This window comes from Sorex fumeus, unplaced genomic scaffold, assembly GCF_029834395.1.
Source record: "Sorex fumeus unplaced genomic scaffold, SorFum_2.1 ptg000009l, whole genome shotgun sequence".
NCBI classification, from domain to species: domain Eukaryota; kingdom Metazoa; phylum Chordata; class Mammalia; order Eulipotyphla; family Soricidae; genus Sorex; species Sorex fumeus.
In genome coordinates, this window is record NW_026606066.1 from 8,611,733 (window position 1) to 8,632,063 (window position 20,331).

General features: G+C 36.2%; 1 protein-coding gene across 3 annotated transcripts in view; it reads left to right on the plus strand.

The window, feature by feature from the left end:
* Positions 1-14,256, plus strand: part of GPD2 (glycerol-3-phosphate dehydrogenase 2) — a 178,900-nt gene extending 164,644 nt beyond the window's left edge. For all 3 annotated transcript variants that reach the window (XM_056110173.1, XM_056110172.1, XM_056110174.1), the window contains exons 13-17: positions 647-805; positions 10,411-10,523; positions 10,639-10,717; positions 10,892-10,990; positions 13,837-14,256. In XM_056110173.1, the coding sequence (XP_055966148.1) occupies positions 647-805; positions 10,411-10,523; positions 10,639-10,717; positions 10,892-10,990; positions 13,837-13,962 (576 nt within the window). In that variant the 3' untranslated portion in view covers positions 13,963-14,256. The remainder of the gene's footprint in view (positions 1-646; positions 806-10,410; positions 10,524-10,638; positions 10,718-10,891; positions 10,991-13,836) is intronic.
* The last annotated feature ends 6,075 nt before the right edge of the window (positions 14,257-20,331 follow it).

Genomic DNA, 20,331 nt, shown 5'->3' on the forward strand with positions numbered 1-20,331 from the left:
TTGGGTTTCTTTTGGAGGGTCCACACCTGGTGATGCTCAGGGGGCTACACCCAGAATGTTTCTCAGAGGTTACTCTTGGTGGTGTGCAAGGGATCATGAGGTACTGGGAGTCAAACCAATGACTCTCGCATGCAAAGAATGCTCCCTGACACCAAGTGACTTAGGTTGATTGGACACTTGTCAGCGATTTAAACAAGGTTTCTTACTTCCTGCTTATGAAACCAGAGCTCATTGTCAGTAAGTCACTGTACCTCAAAACATGAATGTTGTAATTGCCAGTCATTTGGGCTCTATCTGCAACCTTCTATCATGTGGTTACTCTGAGGCAGAAAACTTTGGTTATTCTTATTTTTTATTTAACTATGTACGTTAATACCTAGAGATTATTGTATCTGGTAATCACTTTGTGCCAAGTTCTATTCAGGAAGAAGACACTAGCTCAAGTTCAGTTTATCCCCTTTTCTAAACCTTTGCAGGCAGGTGGAGAACTTCCATTGGTGTCACCATTCTTCATATACCAATCACAGAACTAGAGGGTGTAAAGAAATGTGTCACTTTTCCTAAGCATTGTTTTTTGTAAGTGAAACTTTATTTTTCCTTTTTTAAAAAGTCTCCATTATCAATTTTTATTTTCATGCACACACAGGTAAAATATGGGATTAAGGAGTATGCCTGCACTGCAGTGGATATAATTTCACGACGTACTCGCTTGGCCTTTCTGAATGTCCAGGCTGCAGAGGAAGCCCTACCCAGGATTGTTGAGCTGATGGGCAGAGAACTGAATTGGGATGAGTCTAAGAAACAGGTATAATAAAGAAAGAAGTCTGTGTGACCAAGGCCTCTATTATAAACATGTACAATGTCATTTTTCATTAGCAGTTTTTGATGGTGAGTTTAGGATTTCTTTCTAATTTGTGTATGTGTGCTTTATTGTTAAGGTCTTTAGAAAACTGCGAAGGTATTCTTGTACCAAAATGTAGTTGTTTCTTGAAATTCCCATAAAAAAGATAGCTCTCAAATTTATGACCATGATTCCTGATAAAGTAAGACAGTTATGAAGAGTGTTAGAATTTTTTCTGGTTTTCATTGAAAATAGTCTTAGAATTCATCCTAGAGTGGAATTCCTATACCTGTAAATTTGCCTTTTTTTTTTTTAAGGAAATAGTGGTTTTGTTGCCTAGCCACCAACTGCTTTTTGATTCGTGCCATTTGCTATTTCGTATTCAAGCCAGTGTTCCTCCTTCAGCGATTCTATTAAAATATAAACCAGATCGTGGGATATATCAGTTTGGAATTAAGATAAAGGATTGAAATAGAGTTGGAAGTCTTAGTTGATATTTAGGCCAGTTGATGGAATGAGATGTCTATAGAGAATGTGTGATTAGATCATGACTCAAAGTCTGTGTCCTGGAACACTCTAGAATTTAGCAATTAAGGAGATCAAAATCCAAGTAGAAAACAACAGCTACTTGGATTGGAGGAGGTATGAGAAGAATTAAGAGCTGTAAGACAGTAGATGAGAAGGAAAATATTTCAAAAAGAAGTAATATACTAATCAAATACTGCTAAAGTATTTAGTAAGATAGGAAATGGTAACTTTTCCTTTGCTTTCTTTTTACTTAAAGAACCTGGTTTTGTTTTTTTCTTTTCTTTTTTTTTTTTTTTTGTGTGTGGGGGGTGTCACACCCAGTGATGCTCAGGGGTTACTCCTGGCTCTGCGCTCAGGAATTACTCTAGGTGGTGCTTGGAGAGCCATATGGGATGCCAGGGATTGAACTTGGGTTGGCCATGTTCAAGGAAAATGCCCTACCCGCTGTACTGTTTTTCTGGCCCAAGAACCTGTTTTTTTTTTTTTTTTTGTCATCAGAGGTAAAGCCATTGTCATTTCTGTGGTTGATCTGACTACTATCTTTCTGAGCCCTGCCAGTTCTTCCCACTCATTTACTCTCCTACATTTCATAGGCCAAGTTGCTTTTCTTTGATGAACGCCTGATGCCTAAAGTTTTTTTCCTAGGATATTCTCATGGCCTATACTTTACTTCCCATGGCTCTCCACTCTAGTAAGGCCTTCCTTAACTGTCTTGAATTAAATAGTACCCCACTTCCCACCTTATCCAACCTCTTTACATATATCCAAGTTACTTCCACTCCGTTCTCTGTTTTCTCTTTAACATCTATCCATTATTTATACCATGTGTTTAGGTTCTTTTTTTTTTTTCCTGTCTACCTCCAGGAAATTAGCTCTCTGAGAATGGGACATGGTTTGTTTTGTTGTTGGTGATGGTTTTTCCTTGCTATTTTCTCGTACCCTCAGTGCCAGACATATAATAGCCAAAAATAAATGTTGCCTGATTTGGGTAAATGAATATTATGGAGCATATGTGTAATTTCCTGAAAGTATAAGGGAGGATTTGGCATTGGTTCTCTCCTTAAAGCATGTTCATTCTGGTATAGATTCCAGACGATAGTAACTTATTAGAGTTACTTACTATCTTGTGAAACACAGGCTAAAGATGCTTGAAAGCCATCAGAACCTACTGCATGCAAATTCTAATTTATTTGCATCTTTCCTAGTTATTGTAGTGCCATCCATATAGTATACTTATGGAGGAAATCCCTTGTTGAAATAGTTAACCCTGACTACGAGTCCATAAGGAATAACCTTTACCCCCATTTTATAGTTTGAAGGAAGAGGTTCAAGGAATGTGTCCAGTCAGTACTCCTTCAACTAGTAAATCGTAGAACTGGGGCAGAAGCCAAGTATCTGATCTTAGAGTATGCCTTTTCCTCATGCTGCCCTCTGATTGGACAGAATGACTTTATAGCGCTTCCAGTTTTGAGTTTTGGTTTCGCTAAAGCTATATACAGGAGAAACACCGGAATAAACCTACTTCTGTGCTACTGCCACTCATTCTTACCATATAGAAGGATGGGGCATAATGTGTTCTTGTAAAAGTTTTGTTGGAATGATTTAAATATTCAGGAAGATACATTGTGCCAGGAATCAGACTGTAGGAGGTAGGAAGAAGGAAGAAATTTCTGTAAACTGCTTGTATTCAGTTCCCCATGAGGAATCTAGATTTAACTTCAGTTCAAATTGTATGGAAGATTTATGAACTCAGAAATATTCTCCCATTCCCCTCAACACAGTAGCAGAAATAAAAGAGCTTAAGTTATTGCTCAGTATTAGAGACATAGGAGTATTAATGAGGGCTGTGGACAGTCTAGAGAGAACAAAGGAGGAGGGAAAAAAATTAAAGGTTAGAAAGCTGGACTTGTGAGAAAAGGTTAAAAGCATTGGGATTATTTAACCTGCAAAAGTGAAAGAGGAACAAGGTGATAAATAGCTCTCTGTAGATGAATCGTAGTTGTTTTACCAGTCAATACTTAATGAGTGACTTGTGTACTGAGCACTGTTCCAAATATTTTAGGGGAATAATAAAGAGCTCATTGTTTCAGAGTATTTACAGCACACATATACTTTAGGAATGTATATGTATTTTCCAAAATTTAGAGAAAGGTTTAAAAGAATTCTTGGCTCAAGTCCAAATACAACCTACCTGGTCAAACTGATTTGGGAAGTGAGGCCTTTTCTAAAGGATTTGAAGGTTGATAGAGGAGTTGGTGGGGATATTTAGAGAATAGCCACTACTGAGTTATTGTCTGTAGAGTGTAAGTTAATATAAGGGAAAATATAACTGCATGGTCAAAAGGGATTATGAAGTTCTGAGTTAAATAAAATAAACTGCTTCTTTAGTGAAGATTTGGTGCCTTTAACTTGACTGTTATCTAAATGGTAATTTAATGAACTAAATGAAGATTTATATATCTAAAAGAGTAAAAGAACATAGAAATTACTTTGTACATTGTTAGTTTCTATAAGGGAAATGATTTGGAAAGAAATCCAACTCCCATTTTTTCAGAAGGGCTGCCTAGTAGAGAGACTCAAATGCATAGAATATATTTTGGGGAAGAGCACGTAGTATTTAGTATAGTCAATTTTATAACCTTTAAATAAAACATGCATTTAATTGAAAGACTAAACAGAAGACCACTTAGGTAGATTGTGACAGTCTAACAGCACAGAATTTCTTTTTAAATGAATTTCAGTGAGGAGGAAAATGGGAAATAAGCAAAGAAATGGAGTGGCAGGAGAAAACAAGCAAATACTACAGATTTACAGCCAATGGAAAATAAGTGTTAAACAACAAAAATCCATCCAGGAATTATGTGGATGTTTTCAAATAGTTTCAGGAGTTGGCTGTCTTTTAAAAATTGCTTGACTGTAGCACCCCCCCAAAATTTTTTTTTTAAAAAAGATGAAGACAAAGGGTAAACCTTTATCATTGTTTAAGGTAACTGGCACAGTATTATTTATTTAGAGAAAAAGGAGAATTAGTTAACTCATAGTGTAATTCCAACTTGCTTATCTCCCTCCTTTTGTTTCTTCTTCCTTCCCCTCTCCTGCCCTTTCTTCCTCTTACAACAAAATTATTTTTAGTGTGAAAGAACAAAATTAATATTAGTAGGAAAATGTAATAAACAAATAGGATGCTATTTAAATAAGCTTGTACATCATAACAAAAATTAGGCTTCATGAAGTAATTTACAGGTGGAATTATTTAACTGTGGCTGAGGATTAAAACATTGTGACAAATATAAGAGAATCAGAGGGCAAAGGCAGGGAAAGTAGTCCTAGAATTGGAGAGGAGAGAATTCTAGAAAGGGAGAGGACAGAAAAAATATCTTTTGTGATCTATAAGCTTGCGGTTTAGCTTTGTTATTGGGCAGTTTCCTGAATTCTTGCACCTTGAATTGCCTTATCAGCACTGTTTGTGGAACTCATTAGAAAAAATATTTTCAGACATTTTACTTTTTTTTTTTTAAAAAAAAGTTTTTACAGTTTAAACCATTTTTATTGAGATACCTGGATTTATATTGACTTTGATCACACTTTCATCTATATCACATCCAGCACCAGATCCATCATCAGAGAACTTCTTCCCTCCATAGTGTCCTTAAGGTGACCCCTCCCATCACCCACCCCATCCACTCCCATGTAAGATCAGTTTGATAGTCTTCAATTCCAATGTGTTTGGCTACTTGTTCTCTTACTGTTTCTTTTCCCCCTCCACATATGGGAAATCTCTCTCTCTCTCTCTCTCTCTCTCTCTCTCTCTCTCTCCCCTCCCTCCCTCCCTCCCTCCCTCTCTCACTCCATCACTCTCTCACTCTCTCTGCTTCCCTCCCTCTCTATCCTCCTTCTCTTCCTCTCTATCCTCTTTCTCCTTCCCTCTCTATATCTCTCCCTCCTTCCCTTCCTCTTCCTCCCTTCCTCTCTCTCACTCCCTCTCTCTATATTTCTCCCTCCTTTCCTCTCTCTCACTCCCTCTCTCTGACATTCTATCTCTCCCTCTCTCTGACTCTCTGTCTCTCCCTCCCTTCCTCTCTCTCTCCCTCCCCCTCTCTCTCTCCCTCCCTTTCTTCCTCTTTCTCCCCTTCTCTCTCTGTCTCTCTGTCTCTCTCTCTCTCTGTCTCTCTCTCTCTCTCCCTTTCTCTTTCTCTCACAGAAGTGGTAAATCTGTACACAGCTAGATGAATAAAGTTAATCTGAAATTCTATAAAATTTTAAATCAAACCAAACCGATTTTTTTTTAATCTATCAGAGGACAAACGTAAGCACCATGAGTAAGTGCCATTCTCAGTGCCATGTTTGGAAGTTTCTCTTATCTTTTAAAGAAGTTCCTTTAATGCTTCTTCCCAAATTGGTTTCAAGGTCCTGACATCCCTAAATTGTTGCCTGTCCATGAAACTCTGTATTGTTTCCTCAATGATACAGATTTCATGAATGATAATCTACCTGGGTAGAGTATTCTTGGTGTGACATTTCCATTTCACTAAGTTTTTCTACTGTATTTCTCCATTCTCTTCTTGCTTGTAATCTCATTTGATAGACGTCACATGGGCTTTCGTTTGTATGTGAGTTCTTTTTATGATCCTATTGCTTTCGTGTTTCTTTCTCTGTCTTTAGTTTTTGTCATTTTAAGCACAATGTGTCTTGGAGTTTTTCTACTTGAGTTTATTGTTTCTGGGACCCTTGTTTGCCTATATTCAACTCTGGGAAGTTCTTAACTATGATTTCTTCGGAAGTTCTTAACTATGAGTTTTTCAAAAAAATCACTTTCTTGGTCCTCAGGGACTCTGATGATTCTTATATTGTTCCTCTTGAGCTCATCCCTTAGTTCTCTGGTGTGTTCATTTCTTTTCAGACATATTTCCATCTTTTGTTGTTTTCTAGAGGCTTCCTCCATATCCTTTTGGAGCTGCTCCATCTTTTCTTCAGCTGCTGTTATTCCGCTGCGTAGAGTTTCTAATTAGGTTTAATATCTCTTACTATACTATTCATTTCTGCTATTTCTGTTTGTAGCTTTATCATTTCAACTCTCATTCTCTCTTGGACTTTATTGACTACCTGTGCCATCATTTCTTTGAGCTCATTAAACATCCTCACCATAGTCTCATTAAAATTATGTTCTAAGTATTTACAGAGTTGTTGATTGTGCCTTCTGTGTTAATGTTTCTGCACATTAAATTTGGTGGGCTTCTCCGAATCTTTCCCACTGGTTTTCTAGTGTTCCTGCTGTGATTCCTGCTGTGAATCTTTGTAGTTAGACCCCCCTCAAGACTCTGAGGAATCCACTAGGCTAGCAATCGCTTTTTTTTTTTAGCCCACTCTTACCCAGTGATAGGAAGTATAACTGAGCACAGTGAAATTTACTGAGCTGATCTGTCCTTGCTGTTCAGCAGCTGTGGCGTAGTCCCATTTATATGGGGGACATGACTGTGGAGGTTTCCAGGCCCATCTGATTAGAAGGGAGGGGATCTGCCTCTCGTTCTGGGTAGGACCTGTGATGTCAGCCAGAGATGAATCTCACCAGGTAGTGTGGAACAGCAAGCAGTTCAGGAGCTGTGGGGTAGGCTATTTCATTTTCTTATTAGAAAGAGCAACAAGATTGTTAGATGAAAGTAAGGCACTGTCTATTCACTGTTCTCTTGTTTTTCATCGATTTGCTCAAGCAGGCCCCAGTAATGTCTCCATTGTGAGACTTGTTGTTACTGTTTTTGGCATATTGAATACTCCACAGGGAGCTTGCCAGGTTCTGCCATATGGGCGGGATAGCTTGCCGGACTCTCCGAGAGGGATGGAAGAATCGAACCTGGGTCGGCTGTATGCAAGGCAAATGCCCTACCCACTGTGTTATCGCTCCAGCCCAGATGAAAGTAATATCTTACATAAAGTGTACTTTGATTACATAAAGCATTTTTATGAAGCTCCATGTTCCATTTTTATAAGTTGATGTATTTTTAACCAAATGATTGTTGTTGGCTTCAACCAAGCTATCTGGTGGCTGATCATGCAGAATCTGCCCTTGGTCTTCTCCCAGTATACTTTAGTTGAAGCACTTACATTACAATGTTGATGGCATGCATCTTTGGGGCACCGATAATAAGAAACTGGAAGGGAGTGAATATTTCATGACAAATTGAAGCAACGGGAAAAATTTCATTAGGTATAATTTAATAGAGATAAATGGCAAACCTTACATTAAGTAGAAAAACAACTCAATCTATTCACCATAGATTTGACAAGGCTTAACAGTAGTATATGCGGAAAAGAAATATGACTTTTGTTAACTCTAAATGCATAGTGGTTAACGGAGGATCATGGCTGCCCCCAAATGCAATTGCAGTCTTAAGCCGCATTAATAGTAGACATATCTCTAGATTGATGAGGCTGGTAGTTACTCCCTTCTAGGTACTTGCAGGCTCTCTATTAAAGTATTTGTTGTTGTGGGGTTCTTTTCCCCCCCCCCCCCCCCGATGTGTTACATGATAAGCCAGTAGTTGTCTGGAAGAACTTATCAGATAGGGGTTTGAAATCTTGTTTTAGGCAAAAGAGTTGTTCTAGACTGAAAGGAACTCTAAAAAGGGAAGCATGTGATAATATCCTTTACATTGTCATACTGTAATACTGAAAAGACAAACACACACACACACACACACACTCATATACACACTCACACTCCAGAACTATTAGGCTGTAAGAAAGCTTCATTTTAGGCAAGTTTTTCTAACAAATTGGAGGACTGACAGAGATTAATTTAATCTCAATAACAACAAAAAATTTTCAGCACTGACTTATAAAGTTACCTTCTTATTATTTGAGTTCTTTAGATGGAGACTGTGTATTTTTACTTTTTTATTGATGCTCAGAAAATGTGGAATTAGAGAAGTACATCGGGTAACTTCTAGGGAAAATTCTCTTCTGCCTTTAAATGCCCTGATTTCTTGCTCGATGGTGGCTGAATACATTACATAGGCAGTGAAGGGATGAATTGTAAAAGAGCTTGTTCTTAGTGGGAAGCATCAGAGGCGGCACTGCCAAGGAGATGAATGAATCTTGAACTAGTTTGATGAAAAATGATGAGGCGAAATTTGTGCAACAGAAAAATAGTTCTATTTTTTAAAAATAGTAAATGTACCTGTATTTAAAGATATATTTCCCATAGCATTCATTTGATGACTTCGTCACAGACTAGCTTTATATATTTATCATATTCATATTATATATGTATCAGTTATATATATAAATTTACACATATATATGCTGGAATAATAGCACAGCAGGTAGGGCATTTGCCTTGCACGGCAAACCTGGGTTCGATTTCTCTGTCCCTGTCAGAGAGCCCGGCAAGCTGTAGAAAGTATTCCACCCACACGGCAGAGCCTGGCAAGCTCCCCGTGGCGTATTTGATATGCCAAAAACAGTGACAAGTCTCACAATCGAGATGTTACTGGTGCCTGCTCAAGTAAATCGATGAACAATGGGAGAACAGTGCTACAGTGTAGTGCTATATATATATATATATATATATGCTATATATATATACACACATATGTTGCTATATACATAGGTATATATACATACATACACACACACACACACACACACACACACACTTGTCTCTGACAGAAGCTAGCACAGTGACACATTTCATACAAGTGTATGTTTTCTTCTTACTGCACTGTTATACAGACCAAAAAATCCTTGATTTGGTGAAATCATTTAATGTAAATTCTGGGAAGTTCATTTTGTGGGGTAGAAGGATCATTTGGGGGTGCGTTACTCCCAGCTTTGTGCTGAGGGGCTCTTCTAGTGGTACATAATATACATATGGTGCTAAAAATTGAGCCCAGGCCCCTGTCATGTAGAGCATGTACTAACTTATTGAGTTATCTTTCCAGCCCAGTTCTGGGGAATTTAACTCTTGAACTAGTTAACTTTTTCTAGGTGGTGTTATACAACAAACATAGCAAATACTTATTTTCCACCCATAGTATACAAAGTTTGTTTATTGGATGATGCAACTTTTCTGATTTTCTGAATGGCTTTGGATCTTACCTTCAGGATCAGAAGCTAAACAAAACTGTGTAGTTGCTTTTAAAGCTTTTACTGAAAGTGACATGTGTATTCATTCATCTTCCATTGTTCAAATATATTACATATCTAAGCTCACATCCTTTGGGATGGTCATGTGTGTGTGTGTGTGTGTGTGTGTGTGTGTGTGTGTGTGTGTCTGTAAGAGAAAGAGACAGAGAACAGAAATAAGATATTTATGAATAATAAGTAGTACAAATAAGTCATTTGGTATCGGGTAGGAGAGGGGTGACAAGATGAAAAGTTAGTATCAGTTGAAGGTGGGAACCCAAAGTGGTAAGAGTGACTGTGCAGGGCAGCCCGTTTTTTCTCATGAATATACTTCTACTCAGTTTTCAGCATCCTAGTGACAGGATCGCAGATAGCTAATCCCGTGATGTCTGTTTTAGCACTTGCCACATTATAGCAGTTGTTTGAGTTCTTTTTGCACTGAATCACAAGGATTTCTACTGTGTGTTTTGATAATCCTTAGTGTAGAAGAATATTCAGCACTGAGAAGAAACAATACTAAAAATGCAACAGCATGAATGAATCTCAGAGTCATTGCCTTCTGGCTAAACTGTTAAGCAGAAGACTATGTACGTACATTGCACATGTGAAATTCTAGAAGAGGGAAAACTTTGCTTTTTAAAAGCAGACCAGGCTTATAAGGAAGAGGAATCAAGTGTATATGTGCCTGAGAAAGGTTTTTGAGAAGGTTTATGTTCTGTATCTTGATCGTGGGAGACTGTACACCAAACAAATAAGTGCCTTTCTGAATGTACATGATCTTGATAAAACTGGAACAAAAGTATTTGTGCTTGTCCAATAAATGAAGATGAACATTTTTTAGAAGACCAGAATTAAGGGGGTGGGGAATCATCAATAGTTCTCTCCATAAATCTTTAAACTTATATGTATCTCTCTTTTAGGAAGAACTTGAAACAGCCAGGAAGTTTCTGTATTATGAAATGGGCTATAAATCTCGCTCAGAACAGTTAACAGATCGGTCTGAAATCAGCCTACGGGCTTCAGACATTGACAGGTACTTCTAATAAGTTTCTCTCTCTCTCTTTCTCTTTCTCACTCTCTGTCTCTCTCTGTGTCTCTCTCTTCTCCTACCTAAAAATATTTTTTCTTTATTCAATGGTGTATTCCAGGTATAAGAAGAGATTTCATAAGTTTGATGCGGATCAAAAGGGCTTTATTACCATTGTTGATGTTCAGCGAGTATTAGAGGTAAATATTTTTGATTCAACATTTTTAATAAAAGAATATAAAAAGTTAAAATAGGTGATATCATTCCATGAATTTTTCCTCTGATGTTTCATTTTAAATTTTGAAAAATTGGTAATTGAATAAGTTTGTAGTCACAAATTTTCATTAAGACCTTTCTTTTGTGTTTTCCTTTAGAGTATCGATGTCCAAATGGATGAAAATACACTACATGAAATTCTGAATGAGGTAGATTTGAACAAAAATGGACAGGTTGAACTCAATGAATTTTTGCAGGTAAGTTGTGCTGAAAGGAAATAATTATTGTGCATTCAATCATTTTGGTTGCTGATGGGTGTTAAGTAATGATTTTTTTAAGTCCACATGATTTTTACTTCTTCCTGAAAGAGAAGAAAGTTGAAACCAGCAATGTCTGTTATGTCTGTCTTTAAGGACATATGACTCTATGTGTTACATGTTCATTTTTTTTCTTTCTATGACATTTTCTCTGTATTGGGGAATTTAAATTCAAGTTAATTATGGCTTAAAGGGCTGGGTAAGAAGTAAGCTTCTTCAAGAAGTATGATACGAAATATCATTGCTGGACCATTATTTACGTGCTTCAAAAGAGGCAACATAGTATTTCCAGTGTGGAAAGTAATTGGTTATTTTATGAAAGAAATTGTTAAAAGTTATTGTATTCATTTGAGACCCTTACATATTTCCTGAGGATATGTTACATTTCTGTTATAAAGAATTGGAATATATATATATATATATATCAAGTTTGCATAATATCCAGGACTAAAATATTTCATTGTAATCACAAAAGAAATAATTTTTGTTACTTTAATTTCAAACTGGATGCAACATGTCATTCTGTAAGTATTTCTTTAAAAAAAGAAATTAACAAACCCACATATTATTTGTAGCTGTCTATAGAATGCTGATCATGGAAAGAATTATTGGTTTCCAGGCAGCCAGCTTTTTTTCTGTAGAGCTTCTTGGGCAGGTATTTCAAATGAATGCCAGGTCTTGCTTGCACCATGGCAATGATGAATGCTGAACATGAAATAAATTAATGCTGGGGATTTTGGTCAATGTCAGCCCTTTCTTCACTGTGTCAAGTTAAACAAACAAGATCAAGGCAAAGGAAATGGTAATTGTCTCTCTGGAGATGAGCTGCAGATAAGAGCATTGTTAAATCTAAATGCAGAAAATTTTCACAGGTTGTGTCCAGCATTACAAAAAAAAAAGAGTATTTAGTTCTTTAGCTTATTGTTTAGCTAAATGCATGCTAAATGCACATATGAAATTGAGTTTAAAATTTGTACTTGGGGATTAGAAACCTTTCAAACAAGATCAAGGCAAAGGAAATGTCTATCTAATTTTTTTCCTTCAGAAAATTTTATTGTTTACTGACTTTAGAAAACTTTTCAAAGAAACGATATATTTTATTTCATGTGTATTTTAAATAAAACAACAGTTTATTTAAGCATTTAGAATAATGACAAGGTTTTAGAAACAAGAAAAATCTAATTTTTTGGATATGTTATATGGTTTGAGTTTTAAGTGATTTTCTGAAGTGTAACAGAGTTAACGCTACATAAAACAATTTAAGCTATCTTCAGATTTTTTGTAGACTTTTTAATACTTAAGAATTTTTTATCTAAATAAACCAATTGTGCTGCAAGTATGATTAAAATTAAATATGCAAATTTAAAAATGCTAAGTGTATTTCTCATGAAATGTATTCATACCTAAATGTTACTTTTCCTTATAAAATGGTTTCAAGGTATGTGCAATATTTAAAGAAAACATCTAGCTTTTAGAAACTAGTGCACTATTTTTCTATGCCAAGGGGGAAAATACCAGTTTTGTTAACTATAGTGAACTTTGAAGGTTTTCATAGAATCGGTGACAAACACTTGGTCTGTCTTTTATATGTTATTATTCCTCCTATTATACCATTTGTCATATGCAAAGATCGTTTTTAGAGTTTAATTAATAAAATCTATTTCTTCTCTGAACATTAAGAGCAAATGCTCATTTCAGTAAACACCATTTTCAACTTCGATGTGATTTTTAGTAACCCCCTGAGAAGGATCACTCTAACTAGTGCATGATTACATGACTTTAGTTTAACTTTGGGCTCTAACGACACTTCTGCATGTAGGAGTCCATCTCTAATCACCAATAAGTTGTAAAACAGCTTTTAATAAGGTCGTCATGAAATTCTGATCCAGCCCTTTGGCAGATGCCCCTGACTCTTATTCAGAGCCATTTTAAGAAATGTATCTCTGTAGGTTAAACACTGTAACCCTAAAAATACTTTGAGGATTGTTATATACATATATTTATGATGAATGGCTAAATCAATTCTATTTAAAATAAATTAAAAATTTTGGAAAGTGAGATCAAGAAAAGCAAATAGTTAAAAGCCACATCAGCTTGAAAGGAAGAAAAAAAAATCCCCATGCTTATAATTGCAAAGTGCCTTCCAGATTAAAGGCCTTTGCCTGCTGACTGCATGTAATTTCACGACTAATTCTGATTTTATCCATTGGATAAAAATGAATTAGCTAAAATCTGGGCTGTGGAGTGCTTTTAATTCTAAAGGTAGATCTCTGGGTCCATTTTCAAGGACTTAAATGTGAATTACCTTAAAAAGTCTTTAAGGAATTTGGATTTAGGAGACTTGAAGTTGTCAAATACAGTAACTAAAAAAGTAGTTAAATATGGTCATCATCTTGTCTTTGTTCAATCCTCGATATTCCTTTTTAAGATTTTAAAATGAAATTAAAGATCCAATATTTGAGTTGCTTTAAAAAAATGTGCTATGAGCACATGAAGGGACAAGAAAGTGATGCATTCAATTTGCATTTCAAGGCAGGCTGATTTGCTAGATGAATATAACAAATTCAGAAAGCTGCAAATTTTTTTTGCAGCAGTGATGAAATACCTGCCCCTTTCCCCCATTTTTTAAATGGTCAGCATTGTACTCTTATTTGAGCTGGAGGTCCTGCTAGGATTTTTGATGGAGCACTTAATTACCTCTGCCTGAAGCAATGGTATCTATTAAAATGTGGCCATAAGGGAGGGGTCTGACCTGCCTTCTGACTCCGGCTAATTTTCTCTTTCAGTTGATGAGTGCTATTCAGAAAGGAAGGGTGTCTGGAAGCCGGCTTGCTATCCTAATGAAAACCGCAGAAGAAAACCTTGACAAAAGAGTTCCCATTCCAGTGGATCGAAGTTGTGGTGGCTTGTGAGTTTGAGCAGTAACAGCCAACAAACATAGGAACAACAAATCATGTAACCAGCAGAGATGACTTACACCACTCCAAACTAGTGGATCTGCATAGCTGCCTTTACAAAATTATTTTTTAAACACTGGGAAACATTCCAAAGCTTCAGGATGCTGGTGTATACTCTTGTATTTGCCATTCAATCCAGTTTCTAAAAATTGCATTTTACCTTTTTTTCTCATTTTCAGTACATCTGGTTTAATACTGTTTTACATCCATTTGATGATTTGCTTGACTGGAAATCCCCATCTGCACCTTTTAAAATGTATTCTGGGACTGGAGTGATAGCACAGTGGGTAGGTCGTTTGCCTTACACGCGGCCTACCCAGATTCGATTCCCAGCATCCCATATGGTCCCCTGAGCACCGCCAGGAGTAATTCCTGAGTGCAGAGCCAGGAGTAACCCCTGTGCATTGCCAGGTGTGACCCAAAAAGCAAATAAAATAAATAAATAAATATAAATAAATAAAATGTATTCTAAATTAGTTTTGGGATAGAAATCATTTTTTAAAAATTTGGAAAAATTTGTGACTTGCACAGGGTTTTGAAAATTAGGCATGTAGATACTACTATTAGTTCCTTAAAGGAATTGTCTGGGCAGTGAACCGCTTCCTTTTAGGAGTGCTTCTAAACACTTCTGTGATTTGTCTGCCTTTTTCATTCCAACCTTAGTTCTAGAGCATGATGGGTAAAACTGGAGAAGGAAGAAAAGTTAGATCTTGTGATAGGAACAAGTTTTTAGGAGAACTTGAAAGCGCCCGGACCCCCCACCGGCTTGAGGGGCACAGCGCTGGCATTTGCAGGGAGTTTCACTGATAAGTTCTATCTCAGAGATTCATTTTTTTCCCTCCCTAGTCACTGCTGGTTTTTCTCTGACTGTTATTGTTGCCAGCAAGATCGTTGCTTTTCTTATTTTTAAAACTAGCATTTATATAACAAGTTGGATGAAATGGAACGGGACTAAATTCCTCAAATCTTTACGGTAATAATCAGTGCAAGGATTAAAATCCTGTGTTTATAGCGATGACAGTCCAAATCTGCTTCAAGTCCTGTGTCTTAGAAAATGAGTATTTTCAAACAGAGCCTATTTATTGCTTCATTTTGGGAAAGTTAAACAGATCGTATTAAGGTAATAGAAATAGATTTTAGCTTACCTTTGGTTCCAGTTATTTGCAAGAAGGTGCAATCCTGTAATATTCAGAGTTATTAGGTTTCTTACAGCCTCTCCCCTTCTGAATTTGTGGAAAGAGAAAAAAGAAAACTGTACACATATTTCCTTCCCTGCCACTCATGCACAGTAACATAAAACAAAAACAAGAGTCAACTGCATTGGATTTAACAATGTCCCAAATTTGAAAGGCCAATGTACTATGCTTTTGCAATATATCAGTGGCATTTTAATCAGTCATCTGACTATTTGCTCATTAAAATTCATCTTAAAAAGTTAAATCTCTTTACTCTTCATTTAATGGCAGGTATCAGTCCAGTAGATGAAAGGGTTTTGTTTTGCTTTTTTTTTTTTTTTTGAACTGGTACATGAAGGAATTTTTGTGCTCCTATTTCTATTTTTGTAAACACGGTGGGATTTCTTTGTACCTTATTGAACTAGCGTGAGAGCCTGTATGTCGTATTATTAACACTGGAGGTAAATTCACATAAGCATGGGCCAGACCCTCCCCCACTTCCTGCCCCCAAATAAACAGAAATCATGGATAAAGGTATAGTGTTTTAACTTGTGGATTTTTTGCTTGATTTTGTGCTGCCAGAGATTTTGTGCTTGTATGTGTGCAGGCCTCACACATACAAGGCAAGTGTTTTTAGACTTGTTTGTTCCTAAAGGGAATCCTAAAGGTAGAAGTGATTCTTCCTGGTATCATGGTTAACTTTTTTTCTTTCAGGGTGTGAAATTTTCACACTGGCTTTATTCAAATAAATGGGAACATGCAATTTAGGGCTTTTTTTTTTTTAACCCCTCTAAAAAATGATGTATTTCACTCTTTAGAACCCAGTGAAACTTAATAGGTAAAAGAAGTGTCCTTTAAATCATCTCAGATGATGTACCACAATAATGTACATTATGCTCTCTTTCTTTCCTTAGTTAGATCGAGATAAGGATGACTTACTTCCTCCCTGAATCCATTACAGTAGGGACTGGGCTTTTAACCTGACTGCCCTGGGCACAGTTCTAATTGTAAAACAGGCCTGGTATGTGCATGCTTTGCTATGTTTCAAGTTCCTTTAAGGACAAAGAAAAGTACACATCTCTTCATTTGAGCATATCTGCTTTTGCTAAAAATCTGCTCATTCTAAAACACACCCTTCTTCACCAATCCCTTGGAAATGAGCTGGATCCAAGTTTTTCCTGTGAATAAAGCACCCCCGCATTTCCCGTAAGTTCTTAATTAAACTTATGCAGCTTCTTTACCTGATTTTAGAAAAAAAGAACAGAAATAGGGGCTTAAGCCTTTTTACAACAAATTTCCAGCCCAAGAAAATATTTCTTTTCGTATAATTATGATATTAGGTCATTCTGTTGGGCTTGGAAGGGGTGTATATGCAGATTGTTTTATCTTTAAGTGATTTATTTCAAGAGCCTTTTAAGAGGATTCACGTGAAGGGTCCCACCTCCCCACCCATGGTAGTTGCTGGATTCTCCTTTAATTATCCCCTACCATAGTTACAACAATAGTGGTAATGCTGGATTATTTGTTAAATCGGGCTCGTCTGCCTCATATCCATCATGTTGTTTGCAGTATTCTTGCCTTCTGTTTCTACTGAGTGTAACTTTGGGATTTCTACTGTGAAATGCATGTTCCCAATCCTGCTTTCATTCCCAGCTTTGTTTTGTTTTCTGCAAAATGTGTAGCTTACTCTTTTGTACAACAAAAATTTCATTCTGACTACTTTTAATAAACATACTGTAAGAATTATCAGTGATCTTATTTTCTTCTTTTTTACATATTTAAGATTTTTGGCATATGAATGTAATGTTATTAAAGTCAATGACACTACTGTATCTTGCACTGTTTTTGCATTATGTCATCCACTTCTAGGGAATTAAAAAACCTACTATGTTTTTAAAGACTTATCAGGTATAAGCCCAATACTACACTGGAGATATACACTGCATGTTTCAAATGTGGCACTTTTATGTATTGTGTTGGGTTATTGTTCTAGATTGGACTGTTAAATACTATGTTTGAGGCTGGATTGTCATTTTTATAACTGTCTTGGTGTTTTATCGCCATTATTTATTACTTTTGATATACAGAATGAGCTGCATGCATTTATAGAGCAATAAGAGGATGTATTTAATGTGCCTTGTTTTTAACTGGATAAGAACTGAAAGCATGAATCAATAAAACTGATTAAAATGGTCCATTTGCTGGCATTTTGATGTTACTTGCAGTAAGAGAAATAACTTTGATTACTATTGAAGTTTTTAAAAGTTTAAAATACATTTTCATATACTATTTCTAATGCCATGACAAGTTAATTTTTGTAGCCTGGATTCTTATAATTTTATATCAAAAGTGAATCTGCATAAAAAGATGAAATTTTATGAAACTGTTAGAATTATTTGTATTAATTTATTGCTGGAGCCTTTAGGGCACAACTTCTTTATTTGTGCATTCCTATTCTAAAATTACATTCACCCTAATACAGCTCAGTTGAATACTGTATTTCTCTATCTCCTCTCTCTCTCTCTCTCTCTCTCTCTCTCTTTCTGTGTGTGTGTGTGTGTGTGTGTGTGTGTGTGTGTGTGTGTGTGTGAACCAGACCCTTTCAGCCTGAGCGTTTCCAGGCACACTGATGAATTTTATCATAACCAAAATCAATAGAAATGAATGGGAAAGATTACATAATCCATTTTGATCATCTTACATGTCAAGTTAGTGCAGGGTTGCCAAGTGTTGATAAATGCTCTAACGGAAAATATGCTATATATTTTCATTGTCAGTAAATCAGTAAAGCTGTTATCAGTTTTTACACAAATTTTATAATGTCCATGTTGTTTTATAGGCTTTAATTTACAGATGTATATAGAGCAAATTCTCCGTTTGTGGTTTCAATAGGCTGATTCCTTATTTTGCATGCTTGAAGGCATATATGGGCTTCAGAAGGTTCTTTGAAATGGTATAGAATATTCCAAAGTCAAGGCTCCCAGAGACTTTGAACAATGGACTGTTCTGTGCCTAGAAAAACATATATAGCTGCTCAGAACCTTTTTTTGGTTAATCTAACTTATTAGACCGCTCGGCCATCCTGACTGGAGCAATAGCACAGCGGGTAGGGCGTTCGCCTTACAAGCGGCCAACATGGCCGACCCGAGTTCCATTCCTCCGCCCCTCTCGGAGAGCCCGGCAAGCGACCGAGAGTATTCGATATGCCAGACACAGTAACAACAAAGTCTCCAATGGAGATGTTACTGGGCCCGCTCGAGCAAATCGACGATCAACGGGAGGGCCTTTACCTTTACCTTACCTTTACCTAACTTATTAAATGATATCTCATTTTAAAATTTGTCAATATAAATTTTGCCAAAATACCTTGTTTCCAGTTTTCAAAATATAAAGTATACAAAGAAATAGAAGTAGGTACTAACATCAGTCTTCTGCATCTCTGACACTGCATCTACTATGTGAGATTTTTCTTGATGACATTTGACTTAGAAGGAAGAAAACAACAAGTGATCAACCGATACTGTACCCATCTAATGAGAGAATTTTTGGATAGGAGATGGAGTTGATGAGCCTTTTGTGCCCCTACTTTGTACTTTAAGTCTTTAATTAGCCACCTAACTTGTGAAATACATACATGGCGGGTGATGTGAATGAGCCACACTGGCACCAGAGGTAGTTCTGCAGGTCCTGTGCTTCTGAAGTATCGCCTTTTGGGCAAAAATCAATAAATAATTTTTGTTCTATTAAAAACCTGATCTAGAACAGTGATATTTATTTGATCTAAGCTAAATACTATTCTAGCAAAATTTTCAGAGCTATATTTATTCTCTTCATGTGGCATCAAATCATAATGCTTATGAAATCCTTCCATCAGTTCCCGTTAGTTCACAGTGTTTACCTTATTGATGCTTGAAGTCAAGATGGTTAAGGTATGCTTTCTATAGTCATGGACTTCATCTGATATATGTAAGGTTGACCTTATTGTGCTCACTTTGGTTATGAAAATAGAACATGATACAGCTCGTTTCAACACCTTCTAAACCACCAAAATCCTCAATTTTGTGTCTTAGAAGCAGAATATGGTTGCTCTAGATGCCCAGGTACAGAGATCTCTATAGATCCCACCTCTTCATCAACTGCTGTAAATTTTCTTCAGTGTATTGCAGGGTGCTGGGAAGTGTAAGTCTTTTGATTTTTTTTATTATTATTATTCTGTTCACCCTGATGCTTAAAAAATTGTTTTAGTTAAGGGATTTCCTTATTTGTTTAATCTTATACTCTAAAACTGGTTATAAGCTTTTTATTTTTGATTTTATAAAGTCCAGCTTGGGCATATCTGATTTTGTCTTAAAAGCCTGCTTCTCTGTTTCTCTAAGTGATCTAAGTGTAATGAGCTCTATTGATATATCACTTTTCTTTAACCAGACCTTACTGCCCTCCTTTCAGTAAGCAATTTCCTCTCTACACCCTCCTTCCTTCTAAGGTCTGAGTGTGAAGAATTGTAGCTTCCCTCTTAATTTGTTGTTTCTGAGATTTTTCTATTCTTTACTTAAAATCTTTTTTTTTAATTTTCCTTCACATCATTAATTGATTTACAGTCCATTTTTATGCATATAGAGTTTTCCCTATCCAAGTTAAGAAGCTGTAAATCTTAGATCCATTGAAATGACAGTGAGAAATATTTCATTTTATCCCATGAATCATTTGCCGTTCTTATTGCAGAAAAAAATGGCAAAATTATGGTGTACCATATTTTCATAAATTACTGTGAATGTCCCCACCCCCACCCCAGTTTATTTCATTATTTGTTTGGAAAACTGCAAGAGTCAGAATTCAGACACTTGAGGTAAACAATTCTGTTTTTACAGCAGGCTAATCAAAATTTCATGCCATCACTAATTTATCTGGCTCTGTGAAGAATTTAATTCATGTACAAAATATATAACCTATTTTTCTAACTAAAAAATATTGCTTGATATTAAAGTACACTCTGTGATTTGCTAGTGTAACAATAGGGGAAGTGTGTGGAATCTCTTAAATAATATATATAATTGTCATTGGATTTCATATGTCATAGTAGTCATTTATGTCCTGAAAGGTGTGTGCTTTGCACTATGTGTTTGAACATCATTAAAAAATCATGGCTTTT